The sequence below is a fragment of the Anguilla anguilla genome, chromosome 12, assembly GCF_013347855.1.
Source record: "Anguilla anguilla isolate fAngAng1 chromosome 12, fAngAng1.pri, whole genome shotgun sequence".
Lineage (NCBI taxonomy): Eukaryota > Metazoa > Chordata > Actinopteri > Anguilliformes > Anguillidae > Anguilla > Anguilla anguilla.
In genome coordinates, this window is record NC_049212.1 from 9,676,740 (window position 1) to 9,696,963 (window position 20,224).

The window sequence follows — 20,224 nt, forward strand, 5'->3', positions numbered from 1 at the left end:
GGGGCTTAAGTCAGCCTTAATGGCAGTGATGGCGTAGGGGGAGGGGCTTAAGTCAGCCTTAATGGCAGTGATGGCGTAGGGGGAGGGGCTTAAGTCAGCCTTAATGGCAGTGATGGCATAGGGGGAGGGGCTTAAGTCAGCCTTAATGGCAGTGATGGCGTAGGGGGAGGGGCTTAAGTCAGCCTTAATGGCAGTGATGGCGTAAGGGGAAGGGGCTTAAGTCAGCCTTAATGGCGGTGATGGCCTAGGGGGAGGGGCTTAAGTCAGCCTTAATGGCAGTGACGGCGTAGGGGGAGGGGCTTAATTCAGCCCTAAAGGCAGTGATGGCGTAGGGGGAGGGGCTTAAGTCAGCCTTAATGGCAGTGACGGCGTAGGGGGGAGGGGCTTAAGTCAGCCTTAACGGCAGTGACGGCGTAGGGGGAGGGGCTTAAGTCAGCCTTAACGGCAGTGGCAGTGTAGGGGGAGGGGCTTAAGTCAGCCCTAATGGAAGTGACAGCGTAGGGGGAGGGGCTTAAGTCAGCCTTAATGGCAGTGATGGCGTAGGGGGAGGGGCTTAAAACAGCAGCCACAGGGACAGGGACGAAGGGAGATCCAGGATGGAGAGAGAAAGAGTGATGATGGTGAGAGAGCGGGGGAAAGAGGAAAGGACAGAGAGGGACAGACTTCTGAAAATACCCAAATAAATGTGCACTGTAAAGGTTTGGGTCATTCTGTTGTCAATATGCAGTAAAGCCACATTGACATTGGACAAGGAGAGGGCTAGAGAGAGAGAGGGGAGATGGTGAGATAGACAGAAAGACAGACGAGATGGAGAGATAGAGAGTGTGAGATAGAGAGAGAGAGCATGAGATGGAGAGAGAACGAGGAAAGGACAGAGAGGGACAGACATCTGAAAATACCCAAATAGTTTTGTATCGTAAATGTTACGGTCATTGTGTTGTCAATATTCAGTAAAGTCACATTGACTCATTAAAGCTAGCGGACAAAAGACAGAGGGAGAGAGGGAGGGAGAGAGATTTAGATATGGCGGACAGGGAGAGGGCGAAAGAGCGTGGAGATGGTGAGAGAGACAGAAAGACAGGCAGAGATGGAGAGATAGAGAGAGTGAGATGAAAGAGCGAGAGAGAGTGTGAGATGGGGAGGCAGAGATGGAGAGAGAGAGAGAGAAATGGGGAGGTAGAGATGGAGAGATAGAGAGAGAGTTAGAGAAAGAGATGAGGAGGCAGAGATGGAGATAGAGAGGTGGAGGGAGGGACTGCCTCAGGTTGGTTAGCCTCCTGCATCAGTGAACTCAAACGCCCTGAAAGTTTTGGGGTGCCAGCTATAAGTGGGGGAACTGGTCCAGAGCCCTTTTCCGGTTCTGCACCGACGCTGCCCTCCCATCAGGTGGCGCTGTGCTGAAAACGTGGTGGAAAGCTGCAGTTCACTCTCAGGTGTTTTATGGAATAACATCCCGCTTTTGTCCTTACCATTCAGCATTGTGACGATGGTTAGAGCAGCCTTGTGAAGTAGCGCTTCAGACACCATTGTGACATCACAGTGAGAGCAGCGTTGTGAAGTAGCGCTTCAGACACCATTGTGACATCACAGTGAGAGCAGCGTTGTGAAGTAGCGCTTCAGACACCATTGTGACATCACAGTGAGAGCAGCGTTGTGAAGTAGCGCTTCAGACACCATTGTGACATCACAGTGAGAGCAGCGTTGTGAAATAGCGCTTCAGACACCATTGTGACATCACAGTGAGAGCAGCCTTGTGAAGTAGCGCTTCAGACACCATTGTGACCTCACAGTTAGAGCAGCGTTGTGAAGTAGCGCTTCAGACACCATTGTGACATCACAGTGAGAGCAGCGTTGTGAAGTAGCACTTCAGACACCATTGTGACCTCACAGTTAGAGCAGCCTTGTGAAGTAGCGCTTCAGACACCATTGTGACCTCACAGTGAGAGCAGCGTTGTGAAGTAGCGCTTTAGACACCATTGTGACCTCACAGAGAGAGCAGCGTTGTGAAGTAGCGCTTCAGACACCATTGTGACATCACAGTGAGAGCAGCCTTGTGAAGTAGCGCTTCAGACACCATTGTGACATCACAGTGAGAGCAGCCTTGTGAAGTAGCGCTTCAGACACCATTGTGACATCACAGTGAGAGCAGCGCTGTGAAGTAGCGCTTCAGACACCATTGTGACCTCACAGTGAGAGCAGCGCTGTGAAGTAGCGCTTCAGACACCATTGTGAGATCACAGTGAGAGCAGCGTTGTGAAGTAGCGCTTCAGACACCATTGTGACATCACAGTGAGAGCAGCGTTGTGACATGGCGGATTTAGAATCCTCTGACTACACGACTGTGCCTGAGTCGCATAAAACAACTTAAGCTTCTAACTTCAGTGTGTCCCTCATGGCAAATAGGTCCCTAATATATGTATATTTACATATAGTATATATGCTAGAGAGTGTTTAATTGCATAGCAGCAAGGGAAAGGTCTGCAGGGGCTGAAATGTTTTCCTGGCTGCTGTGCAATTAATGGCAGACTTTAAAATATATTTATTACGCGAGAGCGGACATTTTCCTATTGTTGACACGAAACCGTTTTGACCCGAGCAGACGCATGTGAAAATACCTACTCGACGGGAAACCACCTAATCAAACCATCTACGCGGGTCTCCATGGTTACATATCAACAGCGGAGAAATGTCAGCGCTCGCGTAATGTGTTATTTAGACAGTCTGTAATTACCCCGCGGCCATACGTTTCCTTCGCTGCTGTGCAATTAAACGCCGTCTAAAACGGAGGGAAAATGTCCTTGTCGTATATAAATATATATGTATATATAGATATATACATTAAGCTCTGCGGCTCTGCTGTTATGACTTGTCATAATGTTGAGGATCTCGAGTTGCTCCCGTAAGTGTTTAGCTGTGTAAATGGGCGGCATGTCACACACAACCTGTGCGTAGTTTCTCTGGATACTGCCACCCCCACCCCCCCCCCCCCCCCGTACGAGCCAGTGAGTGCTGTAATGTCGTTTAGACTTGAGGTGAGGGAAACCCAGTGACTGGGGGGATTGCAGTGCGTTTGGTCTCTGTTCTGATCTGCATGCAGGAGCTAACAGTGCCTCATGGAGTCAGAGAGACAGAAAGATATGGAGAGGAGTAAAGAGAAAGAAAGAGATGTTCTTCCTGATAAAGAGAGGTCCTACCACTCCTGCCACTCCCCCTCTTCTTCCGTCGTGAAGATGACTCATTGATTCGTCCGCTCTGGTCTGCTCAAAGCCACATACGTTCCTTGTGAAATGTGTTGCCTGTCGTTTTAATGTTGTTTGGACAAGAGAAAGTCCAGGATGCACACACTATTGGAGAACAGGGATCAGGGTCGGGGTTATCTTCTCTATATCACTCTTGTCTTTCCTGTTCTGTTGGGAAATGCAGGAAACGTCCTGGGCATGTTATCAAGAGGGTGATGGTTCAGTTCAGTTGAAGTAAAACTGAGCAACCTGGATTTCTTAGGTTTGTGTTCGGCCGCTGATGTTTCAAATGTAAGATATGGATAACTGCCAATCACATCAATGATGTATTGTGATGCATATGTATGTTAACCCATTGATAACTCTGCTGTTAACAGCTCTGTTTTGGTTGCTTGGCTGTTGACTGGTGCAGGATTGGTGGGGCTGACGGGGCGGAGTTTGCTCACCTGACTCTTGACCGATCCGGCGTTGGGGAGTGTTCCGGCTGCTGACTGCCGCAGGGCTGTGTTTTTGGCTCCCTCTGCAGGTAGAATGTAAGAAGGCCCAGCCGAAGGAGGTGATGTTCCCCCCCGGGACCCGAGGCCGGGCGCGGGGCCTGCCCTACACCATGGACGCCTTCATGCTGGGGATGGGCATGCTCAGTAAGTACACCCGGGAAGGGGCGGCGTGGTCACTCAACCAATGAGCCAACGGCTTTCATTTACAGTGCTGTTTACTGCCTCCACCTTAGGAGGGTAATGACGTCCGCTTGTCTGTCCAACCATGACAAAAGTATCGGGAAATGTAATGGCCAGATTGCCATGAAATTTGCTGTGCACATTCATGCTCCCAATAGGAGGAAATTGGTTGATTTTGGTGACCCCATGACCTTTCCTTTGGTGCCACCATCAGGCCAAACTTTCAATTTGTGATCTCCATATTTTGAAAAGTAGGGACAAACTTTCAATTTCTGATTGGCATATCTGGAAAAGTAATGGCCAGATTGCCATGAAATTTGCTGTGCACATTCATGCTTCCAAGAGGAGAGGAGGAAATCTATTGATTTTGGTGATCCCATGACCTTTCCTCTAGCGCCACCATCAGGCCAAGCCTCTGGAAAAGTAATGACGGGATTGCCAAGACATTTGCAGTGTGCATTCATGTGAGGGGAGACTGTTGTGCCTTGGTGGAGGTCTGCACTCTGCTGAGTGCATTCTTTCTAGTTAAACCTTTAATTTACCGGACAGATGGACAGAGGACTCTCTGTTCCCTTTGGCAGTGATGACCTGGGGAATCAAAGTGGGCGGGAATTCCAGGGATTGTGTGGCCAAAATCAGCCAATATGTATTAAATTATCCAGGCTATTTTTTCGTGCTCCTTTTGGCCATTTTCTCTCAGCTCGGAAGGCCCAGGTTTGTTTTTTTGTTAAAGGGCATCGATTTCGGGAGAGCACAGGCGAGCGCGCGCTCTCCTCCCGGGCGCGTGACGTCACTCGCCGCTCACGCGTCTGGGGATAGAGCCCTCGCGTGCCGGCGGGCTCGTGCGCGCCCGTGTCGCCCAGCAGGGGGCGCCGGTGCACAGCGAGTCGCTGGCGACCTGGCTGACCTTAGCCTCCCTGGGCTAGGCTAGCACCAGATGCCCTTGGCCCCGCGGTGCTGCTGGCCGTAGTCGGTCAGCACGTTTTTCAGTGTTTCTCCTTGGATTTTATCGCGAGACGGTATCGCTGTTTGGGCACAACTGCAGCCTCATGGCCGCTTCTGTGACATAATGGCTTGACCAGCCTTGTGAAATAGCGCTTATGACGTCACTGTGACATAGCAGTGAGTGCGGCATGGTGACACGGCGGTTCAGACAGCTCTGTAACCGTGGCTAATGCGGTATTGTGACATCACTCAGGATGGCATTGTGACATCATACGTTTAGAACCGTCTGACTGACATGTATCTGGGCTGTGGCTCTGCTGTAATTGCTTGTCATAACGTTGAGGATCTCGAGTCGCTCCCGTAAGTGTTTAGTTTTGTAAATGTGCAGTGCGTTGGGCCTGTGTTCTGATCCACGCGCGGGAGCTAACAGTGCCTGATGGCTGTGACTCCTGTGGCATGATGTCATCATCTCCCGGGAGACGGAGACAGGAAGATAGGGAGAGGAGCAGAGGAGGAGAAAGGAGACTGAGTGGCAAGGAGGTGAACCGTTGACTCAGATCTGCTCACAGGCGCATAAACACGCTGTTTGTCATTCTCGTGTCATTCTGTCGAGGCGGAAGACCAGGACACACACGCGCTGTAGGAAAACAGGGATCAGGGGTTATCTTCATCTTTATCACCCCCCGCCACCCCCCCCCCCCCCCACCCCCATGCACTCCCCCCCCCTCCCCCCCCAGCAGCAGATCTGGATCTGTGCGTCAGTGACAGGAGATAATTGGCGTGAGATTGATGGTCTGTTCGGAGTAACTGAAGCAAATAAACGGTTCTGTGGCGGGACGCGGCGGTGCGGGGGCCCGGGGCGCGGCGGCCGCGGCTAACGGGTGCCGGGGGGGGGGGGGGGGGGACAGGTCGCCCCGCCCGTAATTCGGCTCGATGAAGCGTCCTCACCGGGGACCCCGAGTATGAAATATGCGCTTGATATTCGGGCCCTGCGCCTCCTCCCCGCCCCGCCCCGCGCCCCCCCCCCCCGCCCCGTCGGCCGAACGGAGGAGCCGCCACACATTACCGCGATAAATGAAGAGGAAAATTGAAGTAATGCTGAAATGTAGATGTGTGATTTCATCTGTCTGACCTGCACAGGGCTGAGTAATAGGATGTGGATATAACAAGGGGCCTCATTTCATGTGCACTGGGGCCGGGGGGGGGGGGGGGGGGGGGGGGGGGCAGGGGGTGGGGGTGTCTGGGAGGCTCTAAACTGTTGCCCCTCCACATCAAGCCTATCCCCCTACCCCCATCCCACAATTTAAATTTTTTTTTAATTTTGGGGAACTGTAATGACTGGAAAGGACCCTGCAGGTTTAATTCAGACTTTCACACGCTTCTATTCAGGAGTTGGTCACATTGGGGAGGGGAGGGGGGACAGATCTTGGAATGGTGGACTTGTTAAGGGTCACAGCTGAGATCAGAGCATCTCCGCAGGTCAAGCGGGGAAAGGAAGCTGGGGAAGCAGGCTCTTTACGGAAATCTTCTCCGGGCCTGTTCCTTTTTTTGGGCAAAATGAGAAAAAAAAACAGCCTCTTTTTTCTTCAATTTGCATAAAGAATCAATAAGGCTCTTCATTCAGAGGAACTATAAATTCTTACGTGCCAAAATCTCATTAACCCCCCTCCACCCCCCCACCGTCACTTTGTTTACGCCTCCTAATCGGCCCATTTGTCTGGACCGCCTCTACGCCCGACGTGTGGTTGCCGGGACGATCCTGCGTTCACGCCGGTGGACGCGGCTGTAATTGATTCTAAAGTGAATTTGAACCGTCGGGCCTCAAAATGGCTGCATTAGCGCGTGCGTTAATAAAGCAGGTAAGAGACAGGGAAGGAGGGAACTACGGCAGGGCACAGGCTTTGTTTGCAGAGGCCGGCGAGGGTAGGGGAGGAGAGGGGAGGAGAGGGGAGGGGAGGAGAGGAGAGGAGAGGAGAGGAGAGGGGAGGGGAGGAGAGGATCCTGAGCGCGTAATGAGTTCACTCTCCTGCCCTCCACTTTTCACACCCCAGCCGCGGGTCCTCTCTCCCTGCTTCTCGCCCCCTCTCTCAGCGGCTGCGGCTGCAGACCTGCGATTCTCACCTCTTAAAAGACACCCAGAGTGTTCCGCTGTCAAAACAGCCCCCCGAGGAGGCTTCTGGTTGGCCGGGCCGCGGGTTAATGAATATTTTCTGTGCTGTGCCCTTGACTCAGTGAGCGCTCGGGGCTGCTGCGTTTTCTCTGGGGTCAGTTCCCAAATGTGCCTTCATGTCTCCTAATTGAGGAGTCAGTTACTGGTCATTTTGTGCTGCTTCTGCTACTTTTTCCTCCCACTCCCGAGTTTAACACTCTAATGGGCTCCAAATCCTGGCCAGTGTGTGGTCTGTGCTGCAGTGTGGGGTCAGTGCTGCAGTATTCGGTCAATGGTGTAGTGTGCGGTCAGTGCTGCAGTCAGAGCTGCAGTGTGCCGTCAGTGCTTCAATGTGTGGTCAGTGCTGCAGTATTCGGTCAGTGGTGTAGTGTGCGGTCAGTGCTGCAGTCAGAGCTGCAGTGTGCCGTCAGTGCTTCAATGTGTGGTCAGTGCTGCAGTATTCGGTCAGTGGTGTAGTGTGTGGTCAGTGCTGTAGTGTGCGGTCAGTGCTGTAGTGTGCAGTCAGTGCTGCGGTGTGCGGTCAGTGCTGCAGTGTGTGATCAGTGCTGGAAAGGAAATGGGTCTGATTCTGCCACTGAAGTACAGATCCTGGATCTGTAAAATCACCCTCCTCCATGTGACATGCACTGCAGTTCCACACAGCTGTGTAAGGTAAAGACCGTGGCATGCAGTGGAGTGCTAGTCCTGGTTGTATTAGGAGTGTAATACTTCAGTGGCAGTAGAGTACAGTAGGGAGGGTAGGAGTTGTTATTGTAGCTTCTGTCTGTTTAGATAATTAACTCCCCAGATCAGATATTTATGTGCATGTGTGCATGCAAGTGTTTATGCGCGTGTGTATTGCGACAAAACAGTATGGAAGAGTGACTCATTCGGTCCCAAGATTGGGCCCCAGCCCCCCAACTGCCAGTCCGCTGTCCTCTCAAGCAAGCTGGGGGACAGACTGAGCACGTGCAACCCGGGAGGCTGAACAAAAGCGCTATCGCCTGCTAAATAGCGCTCTGTAAGCACGCTGCCGGAGCGTACCCTGCCAAATAAGGCCCCGCTAGCGCGGCGCGGACGCGGTCCTCCCCTCTTCGCGTTCGCTTGCCTCATCATCAGTCACGGAAGGCGAGGCTCGGCGCCGTGGCTCTCAGCCGCCGTCATTAAAAATTTCTGCATCGGCAAATATGCCGAAACTCGGCAGATTGGGTGTGAATTTCCCAATAGCATAATGACGCGCTCCGCTCTCTCCGCTCGAACGGTGCGGGCGCCGTCGCGCGATCGCTGTCGTCAACATAGCCGCTGCGGTCGCCGCCGCGTCGCCGGGGCTGCGTTCGCTAGCGGGTTGTCAGGGTGATGGATACGAACGCGCGCGGGGTGTTCCCGCTACGCCGCGGCGCTGCTCTGATTAGCTGCGTTCTTTTCGCTCGCTCGCTCTCCGTCCCGCCCCGCCCCGCCCCGTCCTTCATGATCGATTAGCGCCGGGCCCAGAAAAGAAAGGCTATCGATCAACGACAGCGCGAATATGTCTGCCTTCGCCGCCGCTGTCATCGCCGGGGGGGGTGGCGAGCGCACCCCTTACCCCCTTACCGCCGCGCTGCAGCGGCCAGGGAGCTGATATCGTAATCGGGTGGTTGCCAGTTCAAATCCCGAGTGGTGGCACAGCTGGTGTGACCTTGAGAAAAGTTGAAACGTTGATCCTGAATTGCTTGGAAAAGTACCCACTTTTGGTAAAAAGGATGAATTATTTCTGTAACTAAATAATAATCTATGGGTTTTCCTGAATAAGTATCTGCTAATCAAACACATAATCTAACGTTATAGTAATAATAAAGTAATAACATTGTAATTATACCTTAATACAGTCTTAGTAATAATGTTGTATCATGTATATTGGTAATAATTATGATGTGTAATGGTAAGAAGGGACTTTGCTTTGTTCTGTGGCTAGCCTGAGGCGGTGTGGTGCTGGGCGTGTTGTGGCAGGTGTGTGATTTTGAAGCCCTGTTTCTCTCCACCCTTCTCCCAAGGTTACCCAAACATCGTGGCAACGTACGGTCGTGGATACACTGGATTTGCCCCAAGCTACAGCTACCAGTTTCCTGGTGAGTCCAGTCCTGTTAACACTGCTTTTTATCTTTTTATTTCTAGAGCCAAACGCTTACATGCATGCACAAGCACACCCATATACACACACACACACCCACACTCATATACAAACACACACACACACACCCACACTCATATACAAACACACACACACACACCCACACTCATATACAAACACACACACACAGTGGCCGGTAGGCCCTCACCACTTTCACAAACCATGAGGTCACCTGAGATATAAAGCATGGCTCCTTCCTCCATCCTGGTTGACTGGGGACAGACAGAGTGAGGACCATAGACTGTAAAAAAAAATATGGACAAAGTCAATGTGATGTCTCCCATTGACTCTCCATGGGCTTGGTGAAAAGCGCTTTGAAGCCTGGGAAGTGTAGTTTGTGAGCGCCGCCATGTTGTACAAATTGGAGCCAGAGACTGCGCAGTAGGGTCGTCCACTAAGTGTGTGAGTTGCAGTGACTCGGTAGTGATGTAAACTGTCCCTGATTCATCCACAAAATGTTACAGTCTTGTCCAAATAGCACAATAACTTAACAAATCGGCGTATGGGGAGACATTAGACAAAGAAAATACACCTATTGTGACTACTTTACCTTGTGGAAAAAAATTATTGACTTATTTTTTACTTATTTTTACCGTACTGTTACCATTGACTTACGTTAAAACGGGTTGGAGCCAACCGCACTGGCGCTGGTGAGAAACGTCTCTCAACACGAGGAGGACGTGGGCTTCAGGACCGCGGCCCGGTTTCGGCCACTGGGCGAGGGCCCGCGCCGCCGCGGCTCAGTCAGAGTAGAGCGTGGCGTTTTCCCGTCTGCCGAGCCGCTCGGTGTCGCTCCTCTCGTCGGAGCCCCCGCCGCAAGCAGACGGTCGACGGTCGCGCGCGAATCTGCGCGGTTCCCGTACGCTCCAGCGGGACGGGGGCGGTCGCCCCGGCGTAGAGCGAGGGGAACGGAGAAGAATCGCAAACGAAGGGGGGGCGCTCTCTCCGAAAAAAAAAAAACTAATCAGCCAGACGATCTGACGGTGTGTGAAAATCACTTCAGAGGACGTTTTTTCCGGAGCGACTCACCCGCCAACCTGAGACCCCGGGCCCCGCTGACCCGCCGTCGCTGGGGAGGAGCGGCCTGCGCCATCTGCCCGTCTCTCTTTCTGCCAGCTGCACTGCATCGTGGGACGGGAAGCCGCTTGCACTCGTGTGGCACTCTACAGGCAGTTACTGCTGATTGTGTCTGATAGCGTGGATCGTCTGAGTGTCGGATAATTGTAATATTCAGATATTTCACGCCCCCCGTTCGAAATGGAATGACCAGATGGTCAGGAGGGAGAGAGCCAGTTTGTGAATTTGGGGTGGGCACACCAGGGTTAGCGTAGCCTAGGGGACAGACCCATTTTATATCAGCGTTGCTAAGTGCATTCTGGGCCTGGTAATGCGTGCTACGTTATATATATGTATATACAATGGCTACATTAACATGCACACCAATACCCTGATTATTGGGAGCAATCTGTTAAAGGCAATATTCCGATTAAGCACTTGGGGCGACATAGCTCAGGAGGTAAGACCGATTGTCTGGCAGTCGGAGGGTTGCCGGTTCAAACCCCACCCTGGGTGTGTCGAAGTGTCCTTGAGCAAGACGCCTAACCCCTAACTGCTCTGGCGAATGAGAGGCATCAATTGTAAAGCGCTTTGGATAAAAGCGCTATATAAATGCAGTCCATTTACCATTTACCGTTTACCACTTACACGGTTTGGAATAACACGATTTCTCTAATACCCTGGGTTCACATGGATTTTTCAATGACTGGTCTTGCAGTTTGATTAAGCATGAAGAGGGTTCCTTCTTCTGCTCAAAAATGAGGATTTGTATTCATAACTGTGCCACTGCTCCTCACACCGCTCTGTGTGTGTGTGTTCGCCATGTTGGTTTGGGTTTTAAATGTACAAACAACATCTGGAAAAATCTAGGTGCCCTCATAATCAGACATAATCGAATTATGTTTACTCTGACTTTGACCTTCGTCTGATCGAGATAATCAGATAAAGGCGTTTACATGACAACTTCCATAGTCAGCGTATAGCCTCAATCAGGTTGCTATCAAATTATTAGTGTGCGTGTAAATGTAGCCGTTGTCTCATTGGACCCCACTGTGAGTGTCACACACACCCTAGTTAGAACAAACCGGGGAGTTTTTGAATTTTGAATCTTTATTCATTGATAGCTTGCATTTTTGTCCTTATAGTGCAACAGCCATCTTTGATCACCACAGTTAGGCAAGAGCTCAGTTTCCTATCTCATGCACAAGAATGGTGACTCCTGCAGCAGTGTCCCCATCACCGCTCTGGGGCATTGCACTTCAGTCTGATGCAGAGGGAACACCGCCCTCTACTGGCCAATCAGCACCCTCGCCGTTAGTAAACCCAGATTTTCCCCGTGAAGTGACCCATCCGTACGGTACCAAAACTCTGCCTTGATTAATGACAGCCTCTCTTCAGGCCGATGCGAGGACTTTTTAAAAGTAGATTTATTATCGCTGATTAATTGAGCGTGTCAAATGCTGTATTTTGAGTAGATTTTGAAGTTTTTTGTAGCTTTTAAAAAGAAAATGGCAACCGAATATGACTGACAACTTCTAGCGTCACGGTACACTGGCTAGCACTTAGCTGTGTGTGTGTGTGTGTGCGTGTGTGTGTGTGTGTGTGCGTGTGTGTGTGTGTGTGCGCGTGTGTGTGTGTGTGTGTGTGTGTGTGTGTGCATGTGTGTGTTTGTGTGTGTGTGTGTGTGTGTTTGTGTGTGCATGCGTGTTTATGTGTAACCTTGAAAACGGGCAGACTGTCCGCTCCACTCTAGTTTGTGAGAACCACTCACTTGTTTGGGCCATTTATGAAATTACTGTGTGTGAAGGTTAAACCAGTGCTGTGTAAGAAAACATAGCCTGAGAGCTGAGCAGAGCTGGGCTGAGCAGAGCTGAGCTGAGCAGAGCTGAGCTGAGCTGAGCTGAGCTGAGCTGGGCTGGGCTGAGCTGAGCAGAGGAGAGCTGAGCAGAGCTGAGCTGAGCTGAGCTGGGCTGGGCTGAGCAGAGGAGAGCTGAGCAGAGCTGAGCTGAGCTGAGCTGGGCTGGGCTGAGCAGAGGAGAGCTGAGCAGAGCTGAGCTGAGCTGGGCTGAGCTGAGCTGAGCAGAGGAGAGCTGAGCTGAGCTGAGCTGAGCTGGGCTGAGCTGAGCAGAGGAGAGCTGAGCAGAGCTGAGCTGAGCTGGGCTGGGCTGAGCAGAGGAGAGCTGAGCTGAGCTGAGCTGGGCTGGGCTGAGCAGAGGAGAGCTGAGCAGAGCTGAGCTGAGCTGGGCTGAGCTGAGCTGAGCAGAGGAGAGCTGAGCTGAGCTGAGCTGAGCTGGGCTGGGCTGAGCTGAGCAGAGGAGAGCTGAGCAGAGCTGAGCTGAGCAGTGAAGTGTCTGTTCTTATATCTTTGCAGAACGGGGGTGCAGTTAAGAGCTAAATGGGGTGCATCCCGATTACAGAAGATGCTCTCGGGCTCCGACAGGACACTGCAGACACTGATGAGTAAAAGAGCGAGGGAGGGAGAGAGGGGGAGAAGTAATGAAAAGTGTAAACTGGAAGTCCGGCGTTTCGAGCAGAGACTGGGGGGTCATTTGAGAGTCACGGCAGCTTGGCGTGCAGGGAGGTCGTTCTCGAAGGCGGGGAGGACATTCGCCGCGCTTCCCCTCTCCCTCTGAAATCCATCCAAGGGGAACGCGGAGTTATGTAGCTATCTCTCTCTCTCTCCGCTCTCTGCTGATCCCCCCGGGCACTCACAGAATGATGCTGATCTCCAGAGTGCTGCTCGGTCCCTCACCCCCCCCACACCCACCCTCCGCGCGGATTTCGGATAGAGGCTGTGACCTCAGAGCATGTAAGGTGAAACTCTTTCAGCCCCTCTTCTGACACCCCGGGATTTGCTGTAATCCCCCACTCTTTGGGAGTCTAAAGAACGACTTTGTCGAAAAGAGTCAACTAATTTTTTCCTTCTTTTCGCCAAAGCGCTAGATAACAACCTCCACGGAGACTGAAAGGAGGGAGGGGGGGAGATGAAAATAGTCTTTTGTTTTTAATGCGCTTTGAGTTTGTCTGCTTTTGTAAACATCATTAGTAATTATAATAAATGTTTTTTTTGTTTTTATGCTTTGCTGCAAAATGGCTTGCCCAACAGGGACCTAGCTGAACTGAAACGTCGGTACGTTAAATGTATCTGCTGTACAGTATGCGGCACACGTTGTTTGGTACGGCGAGCTCACCAAATTCGAGCAGTGCGTCAAAATAAAAACGAAGGTTGTCGCCTCGCTAATAGTGGGGAAGAAATAATGCCGAACATCGAGTTGTCATAATAAGACAAACGTACAGTAATCACACACACATACATAGCCCGGCAGTACAGTCCCAGCCTGCAGTCTGCTGTCCGCTGTTATAGATATAGGACCTGTAAGTGGCCCTCAACCGTGTTTATGGGACAGAAATCTACACCCTATATGGCCTGTGGGACATCCCTGGGCTCCACCCGCCACCAGGGCTCACTAGGGGTTGTCTCTCATTGGTCAGGTTGGGAGGAGTGGGCGGGCGGTGGAATGGGGAACAGCCTATCACGGCGCCGGGCCGCTGTCAGGCGGCTCGTCCCTGCCAGGGCTGCTGTCAGGCGGGTCGTCCCTGCCAGGGCCGCTGTCAGGCGGGTCGTCCCTGCCAGGGCCGCTGTCATCGGCGGTAAAATGCGTGGGTGTGCGTTTTGGCGGGTGATTCACAGGTGAACATGATGAGAGCGCTGACCGTCGCGGGGCTGCTCCCCAGAACGCGTGAGAAGTCCCCGCCGTTCTCCAGCCGTCTTCTGACTGTTTAATCCTCCCTTTCAGAGAGAGCGCTCGTCCTCTCTTTGTGTGTGTCTCTGAGTTCTGTTCAAGGGAGCGCCCTGGAAGTCTGCGGTGCAGTGGGGATGTTGTTTTATTGTTTTTTTTGGACAGGTCACAGTTGGGATATTTCCCTGACGTTGTGGCGTACAGCGGTCTGCATTCTGATTGGTCTAGCACTCATTGGTGTCGCTGACGGCAGACGGGGGCAGAAAAACGTCCCAGATTTTTGGCCTGAACGCGTTCCAGCCGCAGCTGCGTCCACCCCACCGCCCCCCCACCCCCCCCTTCCCCGCCGGGCACGGGGCAGCAGGATCAGCTGGGGACAGCTCTGCCCCCGGCCGTTTGGGGACGGGGGCCGGGCTATTTTTAGAGGGGCACGTGGGAGCTGAGGTTCCCGTGTTGTTTTTGGGATCACGTTCCCAGTCCCGCAGCGCTCCCCAGCTGCCGTTTCCACCCCCCCAACCCCCCCACACACACGGGCGTGTTCAGCGACCGCACAGACAGGTGTGGTCTTCACACACGGGCGCGTTCAGGTGATGCGCGCTCAGGTGTAGTCGCAGCGTGTGCAGGTGTGACCTTCTCGCCTTCGCACGGCAGCTGCTGAAGGGCTCTTTTTGATGCGTCGGAGTCGTGTAGCTCTGCGGAGCCGGGGGGGTGGGGTGAGGTGGGGGGGTCCGGCCCCGCCCCCTGTCCCGCTACAACGCCGCGCTCTTCCACCGTCGCCGTGTCTGGCAGAGAGAGAGACAGACGGGCAGAGAGAGAGACAGACGGGCGGAGAGAGAGAGACAGACGGGCGCAGAGAGAGAGACAGACGGGCGGAGAGAGAGAGAGACAGACGGGCAGAGAGAGAGAGACAGACGGGCGGAGAGAGAGAGACAGACGGGCGCAGAGAGAGAGACAGACGGGCGCAGAGAGAGACAGACGGGCAGAGAGAGAGACAGACGGGCGGAGAGAGAGAGACAGACGGGCGGAGAGAGAGACAGACAGGTGCAGAGAGAGAGAGACAGACGGGCGCAGAGAGAGAGACAGACGGGCGGAGAGAGAGAGACAGACGGGCGGAGAGAGAGACAGACGGGCGCAGAGAGAGACAGACGGGCGGAGAGAGAGAGACAGACGGGCGGAGAGAGAGAGACAGACGGGCAGAGAGAGAGACGGACGGGCGGAGAGAGAGAGAGACAGACGGAGAGAGAGAGACAGACGGGCAGAGAGAGAGACAGACGGGCGGAGAGAGAGAGAGAGAGACAGACGGGCAGAGAGAGAGAGACAGACGGGCGGAGAGAGAGAGAGACAGACGGAGAGAGAGAGACAGACGGGCAGAGAGAGAGAGACAGACGGGCGGAGAGAGAGAGACAGACGGGCGGAGAGAGAGAGAGACAGACGGGCAGAGAGAGAGAGACAGACGGGCGCAGAGAGAGAGACAGACGGGCGCAGAGAGAGAGACAGACGGGCGCAGAGAGAGAGACAGACGGAGAGAGAGAGACAGACGGGCGCAGAGAGAGACAGACGGAGAGAGAGAGAGACAGACGGGCAGAGAGAGAGAGACAGACGGGCGCAGAGAGAGAGACAGACGGGCAGAGAGAGAGAGACAGACGGGCGCAGAGAGAGAGACAGACGGGCGGAGAGAGAGAGAGACAGACGGGCAGAGAGAGAGAGACAGACGGGCGCAGAGAGAGAGACAGACGGGCGCAGAGAGAGAGACAGACGGGCGCAGAGAGAGAGACAGACGGAGAGAGAGAGACAGACGGGCGCAGAGAGAGACAGACGGAGAGAGAGAGAGACAGACGGGCAGAGAGAGAGAGACAGACGGGTGGAGAGAGAGAGACAGACGGGCGCAGAGAGAGAGACAGACGGGCGGAGAGAGAGAGACAGACGGGCGCCGAGAGAGAGAGACAGACGGGCAGAGAGAGAGACAGACGGGCGCAGAGAGAGACAGACGGGCGCAGAGAGAGACAGACGGGCAGAGAGAGAGACAGACGGCCGGAGAGAGAGAGACAGACGGGCAGAGAGAGAGACAGACGGGCGGAGAGAGAGAGAGAGAGACAGACGGGCAGAGAGAGAGAGACAGACGGGCGCAGAGAGAGACAGACGGGCAGAGAGAGAGAGACAGACGGGCGCAGAGAGAGACAGACGGGCGCAGAGAGAGAGAGACAGACGGGCGCAGAGAGAGAGAGACAGACGGGCGCAGAGAGAGAGAGACAGACGGGCGGAGAGAGAGAGAGACAGACGGGCGCAGAGAGAGAGACAGACGGGCGGAGAGAGAGAGACAGACGGGCAGAGAGAGAGACAGACGGGCGGAGAGAGAGAGAGACAGACGGAGAGAGAGAGACAGACGGGTGGAGAGAGAGACAGACGGGCGGAGAGAGAGAGACAGACGGGCAGAGAGAGAGAGACAGACGGGCGGAGAGAGAGAGAGACAGACGGGCGGAGAGAGAGAGACAGACGGGTGGAGAGAGAGAGACAGACGGGCGGAGAGAGAGAGACAGACGGGCAGAGAGAGAGAGACAGACGGGCGGAGAGAGAGACAGACGGGTGGAGAGAGAGACAGACGGGCGCAGAGAGAGACAGACGGCCGCAGAGAGAGAGAGACAGACGGGCGGAGAGAGAGACAGACGGGCGCAGAGAGAGAGACAGACGGGCGCAGAGAGAGACAGACGGGTGGAGAGAGAGAGACAGACGGGCAGAGAGAGAGAGAGAGAGACAGACGGGCGCAGAGAGAGAGACAGACGGGCGCAGAGAGAGACAGACGGGCGGAGAGAGAGACAGACGGGCGGAGAGAGAGAGACAGACGGGCGCAGAGAGAGAGAGACAGACGGGCGGAGAGAGAGACAGACGGGCGGAGAGAGAGAGACAGACGGGCGCAGAGAGAGAGACAGACGGGCGCAGAGAGAGAGACAGACGGGCGGAGAGAGAGAGAGACAGACGGGCGGAGAGAGAGAGACAGACGGACGCAGAGAGAGAGACAGACGGGCGGAGAGAGAGAGAGACAGACGGGCGCAGAGAGAGACAGACGGGCGCAGAGAGAGAGACAGACGGGCGCAGAGAGAGAGCGGGGGGGATGCACACACACACACAAAAGCGTGAAAGAGACATGGCGTGTGAAAGAATGAAGGGAGATGGAGCGATAGGAGGGAAAGGAATGAGAGTGAGAGAGAAAGAGAAGCGTGTGCTTCGGTGACCGAAGGAGAAAGCGCCGTACAGATTATCGAATAATGCGCTCGTTGGTACGATCGCTTCCTCTGTTCCTCGCCGCGTGCGCAATTTGAGTTACACATAAAAATTTTGTTAAGGCAATTTCGTCTTTTGTCGTTGCCGGGAAAAGCTGCCTGGTATTGAGAACGGGAAGAAAAGAGAGCGCGTGAAAGAGAGAGTGACAGAGGCATACAGATAAGGAGAGTGAGAGAAATTAAGAAGAGGAATGATTTCACCAGTCTGGTTTATTTCTGAATTTATTCGTGGCCATTGTAGTGTGTAGGTTTTGCGGTGTTAAGTGAATTAAGCAGAGAGAACGCGTCTAATGTGCGCTCGCTCGCTCTCTCTCTCTCTCGCTCGCTCGCTCTCTCTCTCTCGCTCGCTCTCTCTCTCTCTCTCTCGCTCTCTCTCTCTCTCTCTCTCTCGCTCTCTCTCTCTCGCTCTCTCTCTCTCTCTCTCTCTCTCTCTCTCTCTCTCTCTCTCTCTCTCTCTCGCTCGCTCTCTCTCTCTCTCTCTCTCTCTCGCTCTCTCTCTCTCTCTCTCTCTCTCTCTCTCTCTCTCTCTCTCTCTCTCTCTCTCTCTCTCTCTCTCTCTCTCTCTCTCTCTCGCGCTCGCTCGCTCTCCCGCTCGGTTTGTCACTTCAGCTGCCTTTCCGCCGCGATTCGCGGAAACGCGTCCCTCCGGTCCTTCCCCTCGTTCCACACCAAAGCCGGCCCGCGCGCTTCAGAGAACTCCCCCCCGCCCCCCCCCCCAGCTCCCCGCTCACCGAAACTCACACGGGAGATTACCATTCCTCCCACTTACCTTTAGAGAATAACGCGCAGGATTTTCTGAAAGTGACATTCGTCTGAAGAAGAACAAAAGACTGCAGAAGAAAAGCCTGAAAGATAGTTACCTGGTCACACACAGACGCACACGCACACACACACACGCGCACACATGATATTTATCCTGTCGATTAAAAAAAAATAAAACTCAAAAACATACATCGGCCCCTCAGATTGCTTTGTGTTAAAACTCTTAGCAAATTCACCTTGATGGCAGTGTTTTTAAATGTATGTATGTAAGTGAGAACGCTGGGTAAATGGCTTAAACCGTACTTGGTTCACACGGGAACAGAGTAACGCGAGCGGTTTTGCCGGGGGGCTTTCTTTCGACCGTCTGACCGTCGAGCTGAAGGAAGTCCGTTCTGACGGGACCTCTCCTGTGGTCCGATCAGAAGGCCGCGGGCGCGCGTGGCGCTTCGTCTCGTTTTACACGGTGGCGCGTGGAGCTCGGCGTGAATGCGAAACGCAACGCGTCGATTCCGAAGATACTCGGATCAGAAGGAAGTGTGACAGACTCTTTGGGGAGTTCCCCTGTTGATTTCTTTTCTTCGTTCTGACTCGCGTTCTCCTTTTCCTTGTCACTTATCCCGCCAAGCGTGCTGTGGGTATTTTCGGGATTCCCTGAGCTCCGGATGTTTTTTCCGACGTTTTCAGACGAACGCGGGGAGACAGCGAAAAGGGGAGGGTGCAAGGAAAGCTGTTTGTTTTGGGTGTTAATGGTGAGGGCTGGCCTTTGGTGATATCGGTGTGCTGGGTAATGAGGCTGTTCAGTTCTGAGTGCTTTTCGGAGAGTGTCATCTCCCCCACTTACTGAACACTGAAAGCCCTGGCATTCAACAGGCCTCAGCTCTTCATCTAAATATTCAGAATATTTATTTATTATTTTACCAGTGTTTGCTCTCTCTGTGTGTCACTCACACACTAAGTATCTACTGGGAAAACTGCATATAGGCAGAGCGGGGGGTTGGTTGGGAGGTGGTTGGGGCGGGGGGGGGGGGTGTGTTGTGTCCAGCTGAATCTTGGTGAGTGGAGGCCATTTTGACCGTGCTGCTGCTGATTGGCTGGACGGTACATTCTGTGAGTGACCCGGTCACCTGGACACGAGGAAGAGGATGAGCACTGAACATCTGCCCCTGCCCGGCATCTCACCCAAAGATATTCATAATTTGCGCGCTGTCCTTTTGCCCTTTTGCTTGCGTTGTGTTCCGATCCGTTTCTTTAGGCCCGACCTACTTGACCAATCAGATGATTTGTCCATTTAATTACATCACCACTTCCTCTCAGAATAATTTTGAATGTTTACCAGCAGGGGGCAGCGTTCTGCATCCCCGTCTTTCCATCCCTTCCGTTGGCGGTGCAGTTCGGACGGGACTTTGACAGGTGGGGGGGGGCGGGGGTTTGCCAAAAAGCAGACGAAGGCCGAGCTCTTCCGCCGGTTGCCATAGCGACCCCGTTACCTAGGGCCGTAACCGGGCAGGGTTGGTGGGCGTGGCACCAGGTACGAGGCAAGGGGCAGAATAATCGGGGAGAAATTTGAAAGCGAAATGGTGGCTTTATCTCCGCGGGTTCTAAAGTGCCGTGAAATTGATTTCGCCGCCGCCGCGCTCCGCCCCTCTGGCGGCCCCGTCGCCCTCCGACGCGGGGCAGCGAGCCGCCGCCGCCGCGGATCTGTTAATTGACCCCGCTAATCCAGCCGAGCGGCTCTCTCCCAGGACCTGGGTTTGGGGGTGACTTAGGGAGCCGTGGCACCCGCCCCCCCCCCCCAGGGCGGCCCGCACTGCCAGCGGCGTCTGGGAAACGAACTGGGAACAGAGAGTCAGAGTTTTGGGTTCTGCAGAGGAAGGAGGAGTGAGAACGCGTCAGTGGCAAAGGTGGTTTTTATCGTGGGTCAGGGCCTGGTGCATTCGCCAGGGATGTGGAGCTCGACTCCATGATTCATATTTTTCATTTGTTTATTTTTCTTTATTTCGTTTGTCCGTTTTACATTTTTCTGAGTTGGTGACGGATGAGGGCTCAGGAAATGCATTCTTTGCTGTTGTGATGGCGGCCCCTGGTGGCTGGGAGGTTTTTGGCACAGTACCCATTCCACCAAATACTGGAGTTTAACACTAATTCTCTGTCCTCAGTTTTTACAGTTTTTCTGGTTATCGTTCAGCCTGGCCCCACCCCTGTATGATGTGA

General features: G+C 53.7%; 1 protein-coding gene across 1 annotated transcript in view; it reads left to right on the forward strand.

The window, feature by feature from the left end:
- The window catches only part of msi2b (musashi RNA-binding protein 2b), a 71,390-nt gene that overhangs the window by 15,563 nt on the left and 35,603 nt on the right, over positions 1–20,224 (forward strand). Inside the window, exons 2-3 of the mRNA XM_035384021.1 lie at positions 3,766–3,880; positions 9,041–9,115. Of these exons, the coding sequence (XP_035239912.1) occupies positions 3,766–3,880; positions 9,041–9,115 (190 nt within the window). The remainder of the gene's footprint in view (positions 1–3,765; positions 3,881–9,040; positions 9,116–20,224) is intronic.